General features: G+C 37.6%; 3 protein-coding genes and 3 pseudogenes across 3 annotated transcripts; 3 read left to right on the forward strand and 3 right to left on the reverse strand.

The window, feature by feature from the left end:
* Positions 1 to 511: 511 nt before the first annotated feature.
* On the reverse strand, positions 512 to 2,451 carry LOC132163537 (pentatricopeptide repeat-containing protein At5g66520-like; annotated as a pseudogene).
* Positions 2,452 to 5,176: 2,725 nt separating this feature from the next.
* LOC132163551 (class I heat shock protein-like) lies at positions 5,177 to 5,985 on the forward strand (annotated as a pseudogene).
* A 2,076-nt stretch (positions 5,986 to 8,061) lies between these two features.
* LOC132164372 (UDP-glycosyltransferase 76E2-like) lies at positions 8,062 to 9,726 on the forward strand. The gene is made up of 2 exons (XM_059574876.1): positions 8,062 to 8,623; positions 8,728 to 9,726. Exons 1-2 carry the CDS (start codon positions 8,149 to 8,151, stop codon positions 9,594 to 9,596), a joined length of 1,344 nt encoding a protein of 447 aa, XP_059430859.1. The 5' UTR covers positions 8,062 to 8,148; the 3' UTR covers positions 9,597 to 9,726.
* Positions 9,727 to 10,760: 1,034 nt separating this feature from the next.
* On the reverse strand, positions 10,761 to 11,484 carry LOC132164011 (18.5 kDa class I heat shock protein-like; annotated as a pseudogene).
* A 1,795-nt stretch (positions 11,485 to 13,279) lies between these two features.
* On the forward strand, positions 13,280 to 15,012 carry LOC132164010 (UDP-glycosyltransferase 76E2-like). Its single transcript, XM_059574419.1, has 2 exons — positions 13,280 to 13,808; positions 14,049 to 15,012. Exons 1-2 carry the CDS (start codon positions 13,319 to 13,321, stop codon positions 14,921 to 14,923), a joined length of 1,365 nt encoding a protein of 454 aa, XP_059430402.1. The 5' UTR covers positions 13,280 to 13,318; the 3' UTR covers positions 14,924 to 15,012.
* Positions 15,013 to 16,831: 1,819 nt separating this feature from the next.
* Positions 16,832 to 18,455, reverse strand: LOC132164617 (UDP-glycosyltransferase 76E2-like). Its single transcript, XM_059575153.1, has 2 exons — positions 17,943 to 18,455; positions 16,832 to 17,715 (listed from the first exon to the last, which is right to left on the reverse strand). Exons 1-2 carry the CDS (start codon positions 18,424 to 18,426, stop codon positions 16,844 to 16,846), a joined length of 1,356 nt encoding a protein of 451 aa, XP_059431136.1. The 5' UTR covers positions 18,427 to 18,455; the 3' UTR covers positions 16,832 to 16,843.
* Between the last annotated feature and the right edge of the window lie 495 nt (positions 18,456 to 18,950).

An 18,950-nucleotide genomic window follows, 5' to 3' on the forward strand; every position in this document is an offset into this window, starting at 1 on the left:
AGCTTGAGAAACTGATATTGTTTCATGCTTCTGTTGAACCAAATTTTTTTCTGGGTAATTTTGTGCTGAACTTTCTGGGATTCACAATCCCGACTGAAAATGCGAGTGAGCTCATCTGACTCATCCCCACTCCTGTACCAACCAGTTCTTTGAAAGAGATAAAAACAGGATAGGCTTCAGCGAATAAAAGTGGGATTGTGATAAAATTCTATCAAATATCCGATCCAAGTAGGTATGTGATGGGCTAGGCTGCCCCAACTGGCCTCCTTGTGACCCATTAGGAGCCCAATATTGCTCGAACACAAAGCCCAAGGTGTAGATGAAAAAACCTTTCAATGACTGATGTAAAGCCGAAACTGTCGCTGCCAAGGAACAAGGGAAATTGAACCCTTCAGAGACTCAGAGTCATGAACATTGTTTGGATGGAAAACATACAACAAAGCGCTTTGGGGCATTTATAACTCAAAAGATGAATAAATAAACGTTTATAAAAGTTAGTACAAACCAGAAGATTGCTTGAAACAAACTTCAGTTAAAGAACATAAATAAATAAACGTGTATAAAAGTTACATTAAAAATAAATTTAGTGACCATGTATCAAGCAAAAAAGTTGGTCGACCCAGTTGCACTCAAGATCCAACCATCTGAATGATCTGCCAATCCTCCTAGCTTTGAGGTAGAAGCTACTAAAACTCCTTTTTCCCTTTTACTTCATGTTATTCCACTTCTTCATCTACAATACCAACTAAAAGAATTGAAAAGAACTTCTGGTGTTGATAATTCTCTTGATCTGAATGCTGATGCAAGAAATACTGAAGCTCAATCTATGGCGATATAGTTGTTTATAGTCTCATCAACTCAATAGAGTTTGCCAAGGACACTAAAATAGTAAACTTTCCATTACGGACTTCTTATAAAACCGGAGCCCCTAGCCTTCCTCACATTTTCTTCGGCCATTAATTTCCTCAACCTCTCTGCTTCATCCCACTTCTCACCCAAAACATACAAATCACAAATAAGGGAATAAACCCCTCCATCATTCTCTGGCTTTACCATCCCCAAGACCTGATCAATTACTCTCTCAGCCATCTCAAATTGCTTATGCTCCTTGCAAGCTGACAGGAACGACCCCCAAACAATATTGGGCTCAAATCTCATTGTCCTAATAATCTCGTAAGCTTCTTCTAACAGCCCTGCCTTACCTAGCAAAATGACCATGCACCCATAATGCTGGATTCTTGGCTCCAAGCCACATTCTTCTATCATCTTGAAATATTTGCGGCCCTTCTCCACCAATCCTGTATGCACACATGAACTAAGAATCCCTGTGATAGTCAATTCTTTGGGTTTTACACCAGCTATTTGCATCATCTCAAACAAGGATAATGCTTCTTTGCTGCAGCCATGTTGTGCTGACCCACAAATCAATGCAGTCCAAGTCATGACATTCCTTTCTGGCATCAGTTCAAAAACCCAGCAGGCCTTCTTCTTGAAGCCGCACTTGGCATACATCTCAACCAAAATTGTACCAAGTTCCACATTCAACTCCCACCCATTCTTCGCGACAAACCCATGAACTGATTTCCCCACCAATAATCCAAGAGAACCCATGCGGGCACACCCCTATAGAACTGATCCTACAGTCACTTGGTCGGGTTTCGAACTCTCAGTCGCCATCATTTCTCGAAAGAGCGCTAAACAAAGCTCATAATAACCGCAATTCACGTATGCAGCTATCACGGCAGACCATGACGCAACATCCCTCAGTTGCATTTCCTCAAAACCGCACGCGCTCTCTCCACATCCCCCAATCTCGAATACCCAGAAATCATTGTAGTCCAAGTGACTGTATTTCTCTTCGGCATTTCCTCAAACAGTGTGCAAGCATTCTCAAACGACGTGACAACATTGACGTGCAGAAGAGAGGTGGCGACATAGACGTGGGGACTGAAACCTAGTTTCACAATGTGGGCATGGAGATGTTGAATAAAAGTGAGATTCTGCAACTGGGTACAAGACTTGAGTGTGAAGAGAATTGAGAAACTACCAACGGGTACAGAAAAGCGATGCATTTTTGAGTATAGGTATAAGGCTTGATGGGAAGAAGCAGCATTTTTGATAGCCAATGCCCATGAGTTGAAGCTTTTGATGGACCAACAACTACAACCCAACTGATTTGCATGTTTGAGTAGGTGATGGGAGAGATTGACTAGCATGGCTAGCCTCTGTTAATTGTTTAGCTCCATTCCATTCAAGAAATAGGGTATGTGTCAAATTAAGCTGACGCACCAAAACTTTGTTACTGCTGATTACATGCTCTTAAAGTCTCCGGAGGCCTTTGCCGTCATCAGCCACCGTCTGACACCTTTTATTGTCATCTTTGGCAGCCCTCCATCATCACCCGCCACCGTCGGCCACCAATATGGGAGACAAAGAATACGAATGATTATATACATATAGCATAAGTAAAATTTTTATTGAAATTTGATTCAATTCCAAGTAAAAAATTTAGTCATACCAATAAGAATTAGCATTCTCCTCCAACTTCTTTATTCCTAGTAATACTTATTCTTCTTAAATAATTATCATTTGAGCAGAAACCTCGATATCCAGCTTTGGAGCAAACGTGTGTCTGAAACGTTTGAAACCACAAAAGCCTTTTCGATTGATTTTACCAAACGACCATGATTTTTTTGAAATGGACTTTTCAGGCTTTATAAACGCGTTCTAGGTCCGCAGTCATGCTCTTAAAAAATAGTTTAAAATACTTTTAAAATCATTTAAAATAAGTCATCGTCATAAAAACTCAAAAAAAGCCCAAGAGACTAAAAATATAACTCATTACCTAAAATGCAAAAAACTGATAATAATCATATTTAATAACCGCAGTAACCATGGAAATGTAATTGGTAAAAACATGATGTATAAGACTAAAAAATATTGAGTGCTCCTACTATGCTGTCCATTTGCAAAGAATACCTTTTGCAGCATCCAATACTTGAGTGACACGTTGCCATATTACACAAGTACACAATAAAACTAAAACACCTAATAAATTCCTCTTCTCTTTAATAAATGGAATGGGTTCCAATTTCTTTTCTTCTTCTCTCTAAAAAGCTCTTCTCTTCTCTTCCTCTTCTCTATGAAAATACTCCAAATTCATCTTCTCTACAACAAAAATAAAGAACTTAGTTTCAGACGACTTCGTTGAAGGGCTAATTTGCAGAGCCATGAGAAGGAGCAGTGAAAGAAATGATTAAAGAAAACAAATAATTCTGAAATAACAATAGCAAAGCTCATAAAAAAAAATAAAAAAAAAAATCTGCAGATAAGTGCCATGCAAATTTATGTTATCAAAATTTGAAAACAACCTAGAAGAGATAAATAAAAATAAAATAAAAATCCATAAACCCATCGAGGAGCATTGAAAAAGATTAAAGAATTCAAGGATAGCAAGATTCATAGTTCAATAAGAAATTAGACTAAGACTATATTTTAGCATGGAGGGAAACTTCACCTTCATTTTCCTTGGATCCAAAGCTTTGACCAGAACTTGATTTAACTAATCGAAGACAATATAAGATACAATAACAAGAAGAGAATATATAAGAAGAATATGATGATTGATGAAGAAGAAGGCACAAAGAAAGAGAAAATCCCAAGATTTTCCCTCAGCGCCGTGGGTCTCGCCTCAAACTAGTTTGACCCGCCCCAAACCCAATATCACCTCAGGCTTCTTCACCTCCTCTTTGGGAACAATGACCGTAAGAACCCCATTCTCCATGGACGTCTTCACCTCCTCCATCTTCACATTCTCCGGCAGCCTGAACCTCCTAATGAACTTCCCGGTGCTGTGCTCCACCCTATGCCACGTGTCTTTCTTGTCTTCCTTCTCCACATTCCTCTCTCAGCTGATCTGGCGCACTCTGTCGTCTTCGATCTCGACCTTCACTTCCTCCTCCTTCAGAAGGAGGAAGTGAAGGTCGAGATCATTTTCATGGCTTTACACGAAGACTTTCTCTGATGGGACGTCCATTTTTGGCTCCTATTTCATGTGACCCTAATACATGCACAAAATGAGTACCAAATTAAAGGAAAAATGATAAACTAGTACGACGAATTTCAAGGTACAAATAATCAAATATAAAATATAATTTTTGACATGATTCAACTTTATATATATATATATATATTTTTTTTTTGTGTGTGTTAGTTATTAGGACAGTTTCTCATACCGAAATATCAATCATAGATAAGTACTACTGAAAAAAAAGTATCAAATAAAAAAATAAGAAGATTAGAGTTTGATGAAGTGGACAGATTCTGAATTTCAATGTTTAAGTTAATAAATATTTAAAAAAATAATTCAAAATGAAAATTTGGGAAGAGATAAAAAAAAAAATAATAATTTTACTTGTACGTGGATTGTCTCTTGCTCTCAAGTGCTCACCACTTGAGATCCGAGGCTCGTGGATTGGTTATAAAAATGGCCAAATGACACGAAAATGACTAGATTGTGCAAAAGTGGTGTGATAGTGGATCTTGTGTTTCAACTATTGAGTGAACTCGGGTTAGTGAGCGGTATCTCGGTTATGTGGACTTGCTGGCCCATAAGTCCAACATAATCAATAAACGCTAATCAAAGTTATCATCAAAATTGTCCTAATCATTTAAAAAAACTCAAATTTGTCTAGGTACGTAGAAAGCCTCAAAAATAAATAAATAATCGTCTAGGTACACAATTAATATGAGACTAAATACCCAAACAACTTTTTTTACAATGTGCCCACATAACATGATATTGACTTAACCAAACCATCAATGTAAAGAACAAATAATTAGTTTTTATCAAAGCATCTTTGCAAATTTTTTTTTTTTAATCAAAACATCTTTGCAATTAAAATGACATAATCATCTCTATTAGCTCGTTCAAGGAATTGTTAGAACCACCTTCCCAACAGAGTACTTGGTGCCTTGAGTGCTGAAAAGATGTTTAAGAAATATCATGAACAAAAAAAAAAAAAAAAAAAAAAAAAACAAATCTATATGCTTAAAAGAACTCTATGGTCAGAAAATAAAATATTAAATAATAATAATATTTGTTTTTAAAAGTAACAGGACCAATAAAAGGTAACGGGGCCATAACGAATATCAAACCCAAAGTTCCAGGCCTAACATGAAAACAAACTCCGGTCAAGATTCCTCGTGAAAACCCACGATTGTTCACGAATGTTCTAGCAAGTCTCACGAAAATACTAAAATGGTCCTCTAATAGCATTAAATACCCAATCTATCCCTCCTCCGGCAAATCACAGAGTACGAATAGCAATTCGAAGAAGCTTTCTCATCAACCACACAATCCTAATTTCTTTAACAGTCTTTCGTCGAACATCAAAATTGCAGTGAGAATGTCGATCATCTCAAGTTTCTTCGGTGGCCGACGAAGCAGCGTCTTCAACCCCTTTAAGGATTTCCTGTTCCCCACATTTTCCGAACTTTCTCAGGAAAATTCAGCGTTTGTGAACACCAAAATCGACTGGAAGGAGACCCCAGAAGCCCACGTGTTCAAGGCGGATCTTCCGAGGCTGAAGAAGGAGGAAGTGAAGGTGGAGATCGAAGACGACAGAGTGCTCTAGATCAGCGGAGAGACGAATGTGGAGAAGGAAGACAAGAACGACACGTGGCATAGGGTGGAGCGCAGCAGTGGGAAGTTCATGAGGAGGTTGAGGCTGCCGGAGAATGCGAAGATGGAGGAGGTGAAGGCGTCCATGGAGAATGGGGTTCTTACGATCACTGTTCCCAAAGAGGAGGTGAAGAAGCCCGAGGTGAAATCCATTGAAATTTCTGGTTGAATGAAGCAATTGTTGTATGATTGCTTTATTGGAAAGTCTTGTCGTCTTTGTTTGAATGTAAACTAGTAAATACAGAAGTTTACCTTGTAATCTTTTCCTCTTCTCTGTTTGTATACAACCACTTGTTATAATTTGACATATCTCCCATACTGAGCAATCCTTGATGGAAACCGAAGATGTTAATAGAATTTGATTTTGCCCAAAGATGCAATGCTTATGAAAGTCGAGCAATTTTGTTGTTTTGGTAACAAAGCAAAGGATTTGATAATGTTAATCGTGCCTCACCATCAAAATCTTCATTACGCCTTGCTGTTGCATTAAAGCACACATCTTGATGGGCTAAATGTCAAAACTATTTTCACCATCAAATTTTGCTAAAACCATCATGCAGAAAAAGACTTGAGCTCTAATAATCTACTGAGATAAAATAATTTTTGGCTCCCAATTATGTAGAAAAAAATAGAATAAAAATAACACAATCATATAGAACACCAAAGATTTAACGTAGTTCAACAAGCCTTAATACACTTAAAACCTCACACTTAGCCTCATTTAATCAAATAGGGGTGACCAAACCACCCGCTGCTTGTATTAATTAGTCGTATATATAAACAATTATAACGTGATGAATAATTGACATTTGAAAAACTAAATCATAAACTACCCACTGAACATTTTCAGTGATAGGTGAACTTGGGCTGCTTCTCCGAAGGGGCTGTTTTCTATTAGGTCAGCTCATGAATTAGCCTCTTAAGATTTGGCTTCCCGTTCTTCTCTTCTATCTCCTGAAGATTGGTCATGTCTTTGGGGTTTGAAGTTACTGCATAGGTTAAAACATCTTCTTTTGAAGTTGGCGTGGAATATTCTTCTTGTGCGTGCTTCTTTGGCCAGATTTGTTAACTCATTTGATCTAGATCCTTGGTGTTGCCTGTTTTGCAAAGGCCCTCAAGAATCTCTCTCTCACATTATGCTTGAGTGCTCCTTTGCTAAGATTTTATGGAGGAGCTCTCCATGGCCACTTCTTACTGATGCTTTTTGTGAGCAGCCTTTTGCAGATTGGATTGTGGCTATTTTGAGGCCTCATCAGAAGTTTGCAATTCCCATTTAGGAAGTTCGCAAGTTCCAACTTCATGCTGCCATCACCATGGACCATATATAGTTTTCCAGGAACCAGCTTGTCCATCAAGCTCTAAACCCATCCCCTTTGCAGTCTCTCTTTCTGATTGCTTCTACCACAGTGGATCATTGTAATGCATGGACTGATTCCACTTTGTCCTCCATTTGGTCTCCTCCTCTGCCAGGTACCACCAAGGCAAATTTTGATGTGGCTTTGTCTTCAGATTTTGCAATGGCTGCCACAGTGGTAATTAAGTGATTCAAATGGTAACATCATTGAAGCTGCTACTAAGAAAATTCTTATGAAGGATATCGCCTTCGGTGAAGCTCATGCGGCCCTTTTGGCGGTTCATACTGCAGTTTCTTGTGGTGCTTACTCTCTCATCCTTGAAGGGGATGCCCTCAATACAGTCCTTGCTATTCAACAACCCCAGCTGTTTGTGGGTTGAAATTTTTCTAATGTTGTTTATGATATTTCTTTGTATTTACATTCTTTCTTTAACTGGAAGGCTGAGAAAGTTTCTAGGAGTGCTAACTTTAGAGCACATTGTTTGGCTAAATTGGCCGCTTTTCACTTAGTGTTTGGAAGCATTTTCATAAAATCTTTCATTATCTCGTTCATCCGAATCTAAGAGTGGTAAAGATCCCCTTTTTAATTAGAAAAAAAAAATGCAGAAAAAATGCAGCTGTCATTATCTTCGATAGACGTCGACTTTGACTTCGTATATTCTTGAATATAATGATTTGTATTTATTTACCATGATGGTTAACACGTGATGGCTTAAAACTAAAAAAAATTAAAAAAAAAAAAAATCCAAGTGGGAGAGCACAGCTGAGCAGACTTCGAATGAAGGCTAAAACTCTTAAAAGCCAAAACAAAAATTCAGCTGGTCCAACTCCATCGACAAGACTTGACTTTTCTAAGTTAAACCAGACCGACAGCTAAACATGTTGTCATATATTAATATATGGGGTTCTCTCACTTCTCTGTCATTACTGAGAAAGCACAAGCAGCCAAGGTTGCCTCGATTTCCATACTTTCTTAACTCTTTACATATGTATATATCCAGTTGATGCCTCCACCACTAACCTTCGTCATTGCATACGCTATCAAGATTCAGATCTTTCCCATCTATTTTCAACCCTAAACACTCTCTGTGTCTGCGAGACAGAAATTTCAATGGAAGAGCAAGGAAAGAGACGTCTCCGGCGGGTGGTGCTAGTGCCAGGGCCATTCCAAGGCCACATAAACCCAATGCTTCAGCTGGGCAGCATCCTCCACTCCAATGGCTTCTCCATCACCGTCGTTCACACCCAATACAACTCCCCCGATCCTTCAACCCACCCAGATTTCAGCTTTCTTCCTTTGCCAGATTCCTCATCCGCCTTAACCGGCGAGTTCATACCTTTTGCATTGCAGCTTAACATCAATTCCGAAGCTCGTTTCAAGGAATGCTTGGCTGGAGTGATGAGGCAACTGGGCCCGGGCGATGGAATCGCCTGCATCATCTACGATGAGATCATGTACTTCTCCCAAGCAGCGGCGATGGATCTCAAGCTTCCAAGTATCGTCTTACGCACTGGTTGCGCTGCCATTTCTCTAACTCGTGATGTCCTTTTCCAGCTCAGTGCTGAAGGCCACATTCCCTTCCCAGGTAATCTGTATATATAATTAGATTTGAGATCTAAATTATCTTCTTGCGGTTAAATTATCATAACCCATCAAACTAATCACTTAAAAAACTTTTTTGTATTACAGAATCTAAGTCGAACGATCCAGTTCCAGAGCTTTATCCACTTAGGTTCAAGGATCTACCTATTATGGAAAAATTAGAAAACTTTTTGCAACTATTGAGTAAAGCTTCCAACATTGGAACATCTTCCGCCATCATTTATAATACAATTGATTGCCTTGAAAATTCGTCATTGGCAAAGGTTCAACAGCAATGTCAAGTTCCAACTTTTGCAATAGGCCCAATGCATAGGTTTGCCTCGGCCTCCTATAGTAGCTTATTGGAAGAGGACAGTAGCTGCTTGGCATGGCTTGATAAACAAAGTTCTAGCTCGGTCATTTATGTAAGCTTGGGAAGCTCGACATACATGGACGCCAAAGAGCTAGTTGAGATGGCTTGGGGGCTAGCAAACAGCCAGCAACCTTTCTTGTGGGTGGTTCGGCCAGGCTCAGTTTTTGGTGCAGAATGGATTGAGGTATTACCCGAAAGTTTTAAAAAAAACATTGACGAGAGGGGTTATATTGTGAAATGGGCTCCCCAAAAGAAAATTTTGTCGCACAGTGCAGTAGGAGGGTTTCTGAGCCATTGTGGATGGAATTCAACGCTGGAGAGTATTTGCGAAGGAATTCCAATGATATGTAGACCGTGTTATGGGGACCAAGGAGTGAATACAAGATATATAAGCCATATATGGAGAGTAGGCATGGAATTGGAGGGTGAATTGGAGAGAGATGAGATAGAGAGAGCCATAAGAAAACTTATGGTTGATGAAGAAGGGAAGGAGATGCGGATGAGGGGCAAGAATTTGAAGGAGAGAATCGAAGTTTGCACTAAAGAAGATGGTTCTTCCTACAATTCGTTGAAGGAGCTAATAAAGATGATCATGTCATGTTAATTTAACAAATGTTTTGATCGAAACTACTTATTTATTTATTTTCTTCTGGAGGGATCATATTTCTGTGAAGTATGGCACACTAGTTTATCATTCCTTACTCTTCTACGTAGAGTATTTATTTATTTATTCTATTTAATGTGGTAAGTAATAGAAAAGCGCTAGACTTATAACTTTTTTATAACTTGTTGATAAGTGTCGTAATCTAATTGTGAGTATTAAATTATTTTTAGTGGCTGACTTGACTTCAATAACATGTTGATACGTATTAGCAAGTTATATATATAACTAAAAAACACTAAACTTACCATGTCTGCCACCCCAAGGCCATTCTAAGTCAATTCCACCATTGAAGTCAACCCTAATCTCGTGCTCTAATAGATCGTTGAGTATGCAAAGGATCTATCAAGCTATTCTATGGAGAGCCCATCGCACCACCACGAACATGGGGTCTTTGTCCCCTTGAGGATGGCCAACCAACCCACCACCTTTGAGGCCATCCAACCACCACGCCACCAAACTAAGCTTTCACACGAGGGTGCATTTAATGTCCTGACTAAAAATTTGTTTGAAATTGCGAATGAAAAATAGAGTTTTTAAATAAAAAAAAAATATTTTTTTTGTAAAAACTTATTTTTAATCTTTTACCAAAAATAAGTTTTGACTATTTTTAGGCTTTTTAGACTCTTAAAAAAACTTTTAACTTTTTTATGAAACGAATATTTTTTTTTTTCAAACAGATTTTTTAAGTATTAAATACACTTTTATGCCTTTTAAACATAATCACAAATAAACCCTAAATTAATAAGTCGATAAATAGAATATTCACTTATTCCATGTGTCGTACACAGTAGAAATTGACATTTACTAAAAGCTCCTTTTCTTTTATAGTTGCTCTACTATCTTATTGTACAATAATGCCGCTTCCTATAGATTGTTTGAAACCATTCCCATTCCAGGTGATCCAAAAAAAAAAAAAAAAAAAAAAAAGCCGATCAAGAGAATGTAATGGGTTCCAAGCCGAGAATGTAATGGGCCAGTGAGAGGCAAAAGTAGGCCCAAATCACGAAACATACCCAATAAAAGTTAATCACACTGAAACCATCGTGACACAGATCATTGACATTTATTAATCAATTTTATTTATTTATTTCAGGACCATAACGATCCAACGGATACAATGTTCAACCATAAATTTCAATGGATTTCACCTCAGGCTTCTTCACCTCCTCCTTGGGAACAGTGACAGTAAGAACCCCGTTCTCCATAGACGCCTTCACCTCCTCCAACTTCACATTCTCCGGCAACCTGAACCTCCTCGTGAACTTTCCGCTGCTATGCTCCACCCTATGCCACGTATCGTTCTTGTCCTCCTTCTCCACATTCCTCTCTCAGCTGATCTGGAGCACTCTATCTTCTTCGATCTCGACCTTCACTTCCTCCATCTTCAGCCCCGGAAGATTGGCCTTGAACATGTGGGCTTCTGGGGTCTCCTTCCAGTCGATTCTGGTGTTCACAAACCCAGAATTTTCCTGAGAAAGTTCGGGAAATGTGGGGAACGGAAAATCCTTGAAGGGGTCAAAGATGTTGCTTCGTCGGCCACCGAAGAAACTTGGTATGATCGACATTCTCGCTGCGATTTTGATGTTCGAGGAAAGACTGTAAAAGAAATTAGGATTGTGTGGTTGATGAGAGAGCTTCTGCAAATTGCTGTTAGTACTCGGAGTTGGTTGTTTGCTGGAGGAAGGATAGGTTGGGTATTTAAAGTGATGAAAGGACCATTCTAGTATTTTCGGGAGAAAAGAAAAAATGCATTTGCTAGAACGTTCCTGAACTATTGTGGGTTTTCATGAGTCGTCTGGACCGGAGTTTCTGTTAGGCTTGTAACTATGTGCTGGTTTGGCAATGGAAGTCCACAATTTTTTTTGTTTTTTTTTTTTTTTAACTCACAAATATTCTTAGAAAAATCACATTAATTATTTTTTATTATTATTTAAATGAAAAAATCACTACAAAACAAATTTTTTTTTACTGTTCATATAAAAAAATTTGACATCACATTAATTAATCACTTTCAAACCAAAAATTACCTACCAAGTTCATTCCCAAACAAGCTCTTTGGGTTTGATATTCGTTATGGCCCACCACCTTTTATTAGGCTTGTGAAAGGTTACTTAAAAAAAAAAAAAATTAATCAAATGGAAAAGGAATTATAAAGGGAGGTATTTCTGATTTTTTTTATCAGAATGGATGACCAATCGAAAATGTTTTTAATATTAGGTTAGACGCCGTCTATTTAACTAACAATTGTGCTTGAACCTTATAATTAATTAGCACTTCTAGTAACTTTATTAGCCTTTTATCTATGAAAAAAGAGCAAAAAAAAGTTGATATTCGAAATAATGAAAGTAAAGTTTTAATCCTTGAAGAGATTCAGCTTTTGAACGATAGAAGCTGTTAATTGAATAAGAAAAAGATAGTCCATTGCGCACAACTTGGTGTCTTTGTGGTAAGAATAGGAAAAAAATTAGTTTGGGGACCATAGTGAGAAAAATAAAGGAGTCGAGAGAAAGGTACAAGAAATTGAGAAGGTGGTTCTAACATTTCCTTGAACGAGCTAATAGATTTTGTCATTTTAATTGCAGAGATGTTTTAATTGAAAAATATTGCAAAGACGCTTTGGTGAAAACTAATTATTTTTTCTTTACATTGATGGATGTGTCAAGTCCATATTATGTGTGCAGATTGTAAATGAGTTTGGGTAGTAAGTCTCATATTAATTGTACATTAGACAAATTTGAGTTTTATATATTAGACCCACCGAGGATTCATCGGTCCAAGTGCATCCCTGTTATCCAAAATCAAACGCGTGTTCCCGAAGAATATGCGGGAACCTATGTCAGCGGTTAATACTCAAGTACACCTGCTACCCATGATCCGTCTCACTTAGAGAGCACACGTGGACTCTTGGGAAATGTAGGACCTACTATGCTAATGTGGTAGCTACTATCAAATGCCTATAAAAAGGAAACTTCAACTCATTTTCTGGTAATCTATTCGCCCTTGCTTGATTTCTCATTTAAGCTTATGCACTTTCAAACACAATTACTGACTTAGGCATCGAAATATCCTCGTTGGCAACCACCGATAACTCTTATCCTATTTTCATCTTCTTTTGCAGTAGATAATTTTTTATTTTTTATTTTAGAAAACAATCTTCTACTGATTTGGAATACATCCTTATCCACAGCTAACAAATCATTCAAAGAATTAGCACAACTGGAAGATCTATCCTATCCAAAGATCTATCTTTCTCAAGTTGAATTCAAGTAATATTACATATTTGATAATTGCTCAACTTGAATTCAAATAGTACAGATTTGATAATTGTAAATTTAGTTTTCAAATATTGTATCCATGCTCAATGACCTGATGAGGTTTATTTTGTAATTTTACCATCTTAAACAAATATTCTTTTACTTTACACTACTTAATGACACAATGCCGCCAGCCACCAGCCACCAGCAGCCAGGAAAAAGGGATCAAACAAGAGCCACAACTTTCTTTACGGCTTATCCAGATCCAGTCAATGTGATTACTCCACGTCGATACGTAGCCCAACTCTAAACCTTCGTCATTGCATACGCACATCTCTATGGTCGGATTTTCTTCAATTTAAAGGTGCAAACTCTGTGTGTGCGTCTGTGACTGTGAAAGAGAGAAAGATGGAAAAGCAAGGAAAGAGATGTCTCCGGCGGGTGGTGCTGGTACCGGCGCCGTTCCAAGGCCACATAAACCCAATGCTTCAGTTGGGAAGCATTCTCCACTCCAATGGCTTCTCTATCACTGTCTTTCACGCCCAATACAACTCCCCAGACCCATCAAACCACCCAGATTTCAGCTTTATTCCCTTGCCAGATTCCTCATCTGACCACAACATCTTAGCTGGCGAGTTAATAGCTTTTGCATTGGAGCTTAATGCCAAATGCAAAGCTCGTTTCCCAGAATGCTTGGCTGATGAAGTGATGAGGCAACAGGGCTCCGACATTAATGGAATCGCCTGCATTATCTACGACGAATTCATGTACTTCTCTGAAGAAACAGCAAAGGATCTCAATCTCCCAAGCGTCATCTTACGCACAGCTAGTGCTTCTAGTTTTCTTACCCGTACTGCCCTTATCAACCTAAAGGCAGAAGGCCACATTCCCTTCCCAGGTATATCTATTATTATATATGTTCCACAAAGAATAATACAATTTAGTAGAGTTTTGTATGACTGCGTGCAACCGGATAATGTGACAAAAAAAAAAAAAAAAACCAAAACATTGATTCAAGTGTTGTATGACAATTGTATAAGAGCCTACTAAATAGAATTACTCTACACATAAATTAGTTTGTGATTGTTAAACGATCACATCTCATTGAACTAATCACTTAAACTATTTTGGATTACAGAATCTAGGTCGCAGGATCCAGTTCCGGAGCTTTATCCACTCAGGTTTAAGGATCTACCTTTCTCTGTTTTTGGAAAATTAGATACGTTTTTGCAACTAATAAGCAAAGGTTCCAAGATTGAAACATCTTCGGCCATCATTTATAATACAATTGACTGCCTTGAAAATTCATCATTAGCAAAGATCCAACAGCAATGTCAAGTTCCAATCTTTCCAATAGGCCCTATGCATAGGATTGCCCTAGCCTCCTCTAGTAGCTTATTAGAAGAGGACACTAATTGCTTGGCATGGCTTGATAAGCAAAGCTGTAAATCAGTCATTTATGTAAGCTTGGGAAGCGTGGTATTCATGGACGTCAAAGAGCTTGTTGAGATGGCTTGGGGGCTAGCAAATAGCAAGCAACCTTTTTTGTGGGTGGTTCGGCCAGGCTCAATTCGTGGTGCAAAATGGATTGAACTACTGCCTGAAGGTTTCAAAGAAGATATTGGCGAGAGGGGATACATTGTGAAATGGGCACCCCAAAAAGAAGTTCTGGCACATAGTGCTGTGGGAGGGTTTTTGAGCCATTGTGGATGGAATTCAACGTTGGAGAGCATTAGCGAAGGAATTCCAATGATATGCAAACCATGTTCCGGGGACCAAAGTGCGAATGCAAGGTATGTGAGCCATGTATGGAGAGTAGGCCTAGAATTGGAGAGTGAGTTGGAGAGAGGTGAGATAGAGAGAGTTGTAAGAAGACTTATGGTGGATGAAGAGGGGAAGGAGATGCAAAAGAGGGGAAAGATTTTGAAGGAGAAATTTGAACTTTGCATCAGAGAAGGTGGTTCTTCCAACAATTTCTTGAAACAACTAATAGACATGATCATGTCATTTTAATTGCAAAGACGCCTTGATATAAGAAAGAGAAGGCTAAGATGCTTTAAAACTGAGAAAAAATAATTCAAAGATGCTTTGATCAAAAGTTATTATTATTTTTTATTTAGATTGATGGATGATTTAAGTTATATTATGTGTGGGGATTCTAATTATAGATTTTCACGTTAGTTTGTACAAAAAAATATAATAAAATTTAAAACACTCCAAACATTTTTCATTTAATTATTTGTACCAAGAAGTTCGTCATTCTAGTTTATCATTCCTTGCTCTTCTAAAAACGAGTATCTATTTATTTATTTATTTTTATTACGAGAAGTAATAACAAGTAATTAATTTCTGGCCTCATATTTATTAGGAAAAATAACAAGTATTAGGATTTTAGTATTGGCAAAATTAATATCAAAACATGGTATGTACTAAGGTTTAGGGTTGAATCGGGATCAAAATGCGGTTCAAGAAATGTCAAGAATTGAAGTTTGTGGTTCAAGAAATGTCGACCGATCAAAGAAATGCATCAAGTCCAATACTAAAAAATGAGACGCTCGATCGAAGGTCGTTCAACCGAAAGGATGCAAAGCTGTTCAATAGTACTCAGACCCAAGAAGCTAGATCAAAACTTCTTCTTTTTTTCTTCTTATCTAGGGATCATATTTCAAGTCCATATATCGAAGTTCCAAAAAAATCTCTTAATTATATTTATCTATATTGGGAAGTATGGGACACTATTTTATGATCCCATATTCTCCTACAACAGTAATTATTTATTTTGTTTATTTAATAAGGTAATTAAGTAATATAAAAATACTAGATTTATATCTCTTTTACAACATGTTGACACATGTTATAATGTGATCGAAATGTGTTAAAAAATTCGTTCTATCATCTCTCCTCCAATAAAAAATCATTTTTATCCTTGCTCTCTCAAATACGTACATGCATGATCTGGACGCTTTGTGCTTGGGTTTTTTTCACTCTGAGAGTGGATTGATTCCGAAAAAGACGTACAAATTTTAAAAAATATAATAGGTAAAAAAAAAAAAAAAAATGACCGTTAGGAAAATATGAATTTTAAAAAATATGAACATTAGAAAAAAAAAGACAAATTTTGAAAAATGTAACGAGTAGGGAAATGAAAAAAGTTTGAAATTATTGTTGGTGAAAGTTGTGGCTCTTGTTTGATCCCTTTTTCCTGGCGGCTGGCGGCATTGTGGTCTATTTCTTGCACTTTACGGGCCTATTCAGATGCCGAAACTCGAAAGGGTAGTAAGAAACAATAGCCTGCATTATTGCATATTTTAACACTCCATGTTATATATATATATATTTCTCCCCCAATAAATTCTAAGAATGAGCACCAAATTAAAGGAAAGAAATGAAGACCGTCATCATTAATTATGTAGATAAATGATATATTTATTTGTTCACCTATTTTCGTCGAACTTAATATCATAGTAGCTCATGAGCGAACTTGAGATAAACTCGATTAGTACTCGACTCGATTATGTTATTAGCCATGTCTTATGAAATTCGGTTAAAACTTGGTACAATAACTGCTGATCAGGGTTATCTTAATGAACCCATGTATAAACCATATTTATATACTCATTAATTCATAACTACTTTTTTATCATTAAAAAAAAAATAATAATAAAAAAGAGACTACTTTTTTAGATTGAATGCACGTCTATCTACTTGTTAAATAAAAAATTACATATATTAATTATTATCAAACATAGGAATATATAGAATCAATTAGCATGTGCCTCTCCAAATAATAAATAAGAAAAAGCTCTTTCCTAGGGAGTAGAAAGCAATACAACAGTACTATAAGGGACAACAAAAGAAATATATATATATATATATATATATATATATATATATATATATATTAAAAATATTGGACCTCCATATATAGTCATATTAAAACGACCTAATCATCTCCACTAGTCTATTTATGGAATTGTAAGAAGAACCACCTTCTTTAATGCAAAGTTTAACATTCTCCTTCAATTTCTTAGCATTTTCCCTCATGGCCTCCCCTTCTTCATCGATCATAAGTTTTTTTACAGCTTTTTCTATCTCACCTCTCTTCAGATCACCTTCCAATTCTAGGCCTACCCTCCATACATGGTTAACATATCTTGCATTCACTTTTTGGTCCCCGAAACATGGTCTGCATATCATTGGAACTCCTTCACAAATACTCTCAAGTGTTGAATTCCATCCACAATGGCTCAAAAATCCTCCTACCGCACCATGTGCCAAAACTTCTTTTTGGGGTGCCCATTTCACAATATAACCCCTCTCATCAATGTTTTTTTTTAAACCTTGGGGCAGCACCTCAATCCATTGTGCATCAAGAGTTGAGCCCGACCGAACCACCCACAAGAAAGGTTGTTGGCTGTTCACTAGCCCCCAACCCATCTCAACAAGCTCGTCGACGTCCATGGATGCTATGCTTCCTAAGCTTACATAAATAACTGAGTTACAACTTTGCTTATCAAGCCATGCCAAGCAACTAGTGTCCTCTTCCAATAAGCTACTAGAGGAGGCTGAAGAAATTCTATGCAATGGGCCGATTGGGAAGGTAGGAACTTGACATTGCTGTTGGATCTTTGCCAATAACGAATTTTCAAGGCAATCAACTGTATCATAAATGATGGCAGAAGATGTTCTAATGTTATTAGTATTACTCAATAGTTGCAAAAAGTTCTCTAATTTTTCCGAAAATATAGGTAGATCCTTGAATCTGAGTGGATAAAGCTCCAAAATTGAATCGTTCGACCTAGATTCTGTAATACAAAAAAGTTTTCAAGTGATTAGTTTGATGGGTTATGATCATGCAAGAAGATAATTTAGATTTCAAATCTGTTTATATATACAGTTTCATTTAACCAATCCTCATGTTAAAGAAAAAATTCAAAAATGGGTTAGGACTGCCACGTCTACATTTTAAAATAATTACGAAATAAAAATGCGATAGCAATATTACTGTATCCTTTTTTCATCTTGAATATACCTGGGAAGGGAATGTGGCCTTCTGCCTTCAGTTGGAAAAGGGCATCACGAGCAAGAGAAACGGCAGCACTACCTAATCGAAAGATAATGCATGGAAGCTTCAGATCCTTTGCAGCTGCTTCGGAGAAGTACATGAGCTGATCGTAGATGATGCAGGCGATTCCATCGTACGGTCCCAGTTGCCTCATCACTTGAGCCAAGCATTCCTGGAAACGAGCTTTGCAATCTGTATTAAGCTGCAATGCAAAATCTATGATCTCGCCAGTGGTGGCGGCCGATGATGAGGTATCTGGTAAGGGGAGAAAGCTGAAATCCGGGTGGCTGGAAGGTTTGGGGGAGTTGTATTGGGCGTGAACGACGGTGATGGAGAAGCCATTGGAGTGGAGGATGCTTCCCAACTGAAGCATTGGGTTTATGTGGCCTTGAAACGGACCTGGTACAAGCACCACCCGGTTGAGACGCCGGATATTTCCTCGCTTTTCCATCTCCGCTTGTCTCTCACACGCGCGCACGGTTTTTCTCATGGGAGCCAAAATTGCATGAAATGAAGTTCTCATAACAACTGACTCTGAATAAAACAGTTTTCTGCGTCCGATTGCGTATGCAATGACGAAGGTCTAGAAGTGGAGCAATCACATAATTGATGCCAACTTTTGACTACATAAACTGTAAGGAAGCACGTGGCTTTTCTTTGACCCATTTTGTCTGGTGGCTGGTGGGATTTTGTCAATAACTTCTCTTAGTTTTCTCTGTTTTATTAAAATATTATTTTCTTACAAAATATAAATTATATATTTATAATAAAATAATGGGGTAACTTCACTTATACCCCCTATACTTTCACCCTTTTTGCAGACACCCCCCCATTGTTCAAAAGCTCTCACTTTGGTGTATCAAACTTTCGTTTCCTTTCACTTTGCCCCTTCCGTTAGAATTTTCCGTGAAACCCTAACGGAAGGGTGTGAAATTTCAATCTTACCCTTATCTTTTATTAAAAAATAATTTTCTT

Source organism: Corylus avellana, chromosome ca10, assembly GCF_901000735.1.
Source record: "Corylus avellana chromosome ca10, CavTom2PMs-1.0".
In the NCBI taxonomy this organism is placed as follows: domain Eukaryota; kingdom Viridiplantae; phylum Streptophyta; class Magnoliopsida; order Fagales; family Betulaceae; genus Corylus; species Corylus avellana.

Coding starts and splice junctions, on each gene's coding strand:
- LOC132164372 (XM_059574876.1), top strand. CDS start 8,149: ATGGAAGAGCAAGGAAAGAGACGTCTCCGGCGGGTGGTGCTAGTGCCA. Junction 8,624..8,727: donor AGGCCACATTCCCTTCCCAG/GTAATCTGTATA, acceptor TTTGTATTACAG/AATCTAAGTCGAACGATCCA.
- LOC132164010 (XM_059574419.1), top strand. CDS start 13,319: ATGGAAAAGCAAGGAAAGAGATGTCTCCGGCGGGTGGTGCTGGTACCG. Junction 13,809..14,048: donor AGGCCACATTCCCTTCCCAG/GTATATCTATTA, acceptor TTTGGATTACAG/AATCTAGGTCGCAGGATCCA.
- LOC132164617 (XM_059575153.1), bottom strand. CDS start 18,426: ATGGAAAAGCGAGGAAATATCCGGCGTCTCAACCGGGTGGTGCTTGTA. Junction 17,716..17,942: donor AGGCCACATTCCCTTCCCAG/GTATATTCAAGA, acceptor TTTGTATTACAG/AATCTAGGTCGAACGATTCA.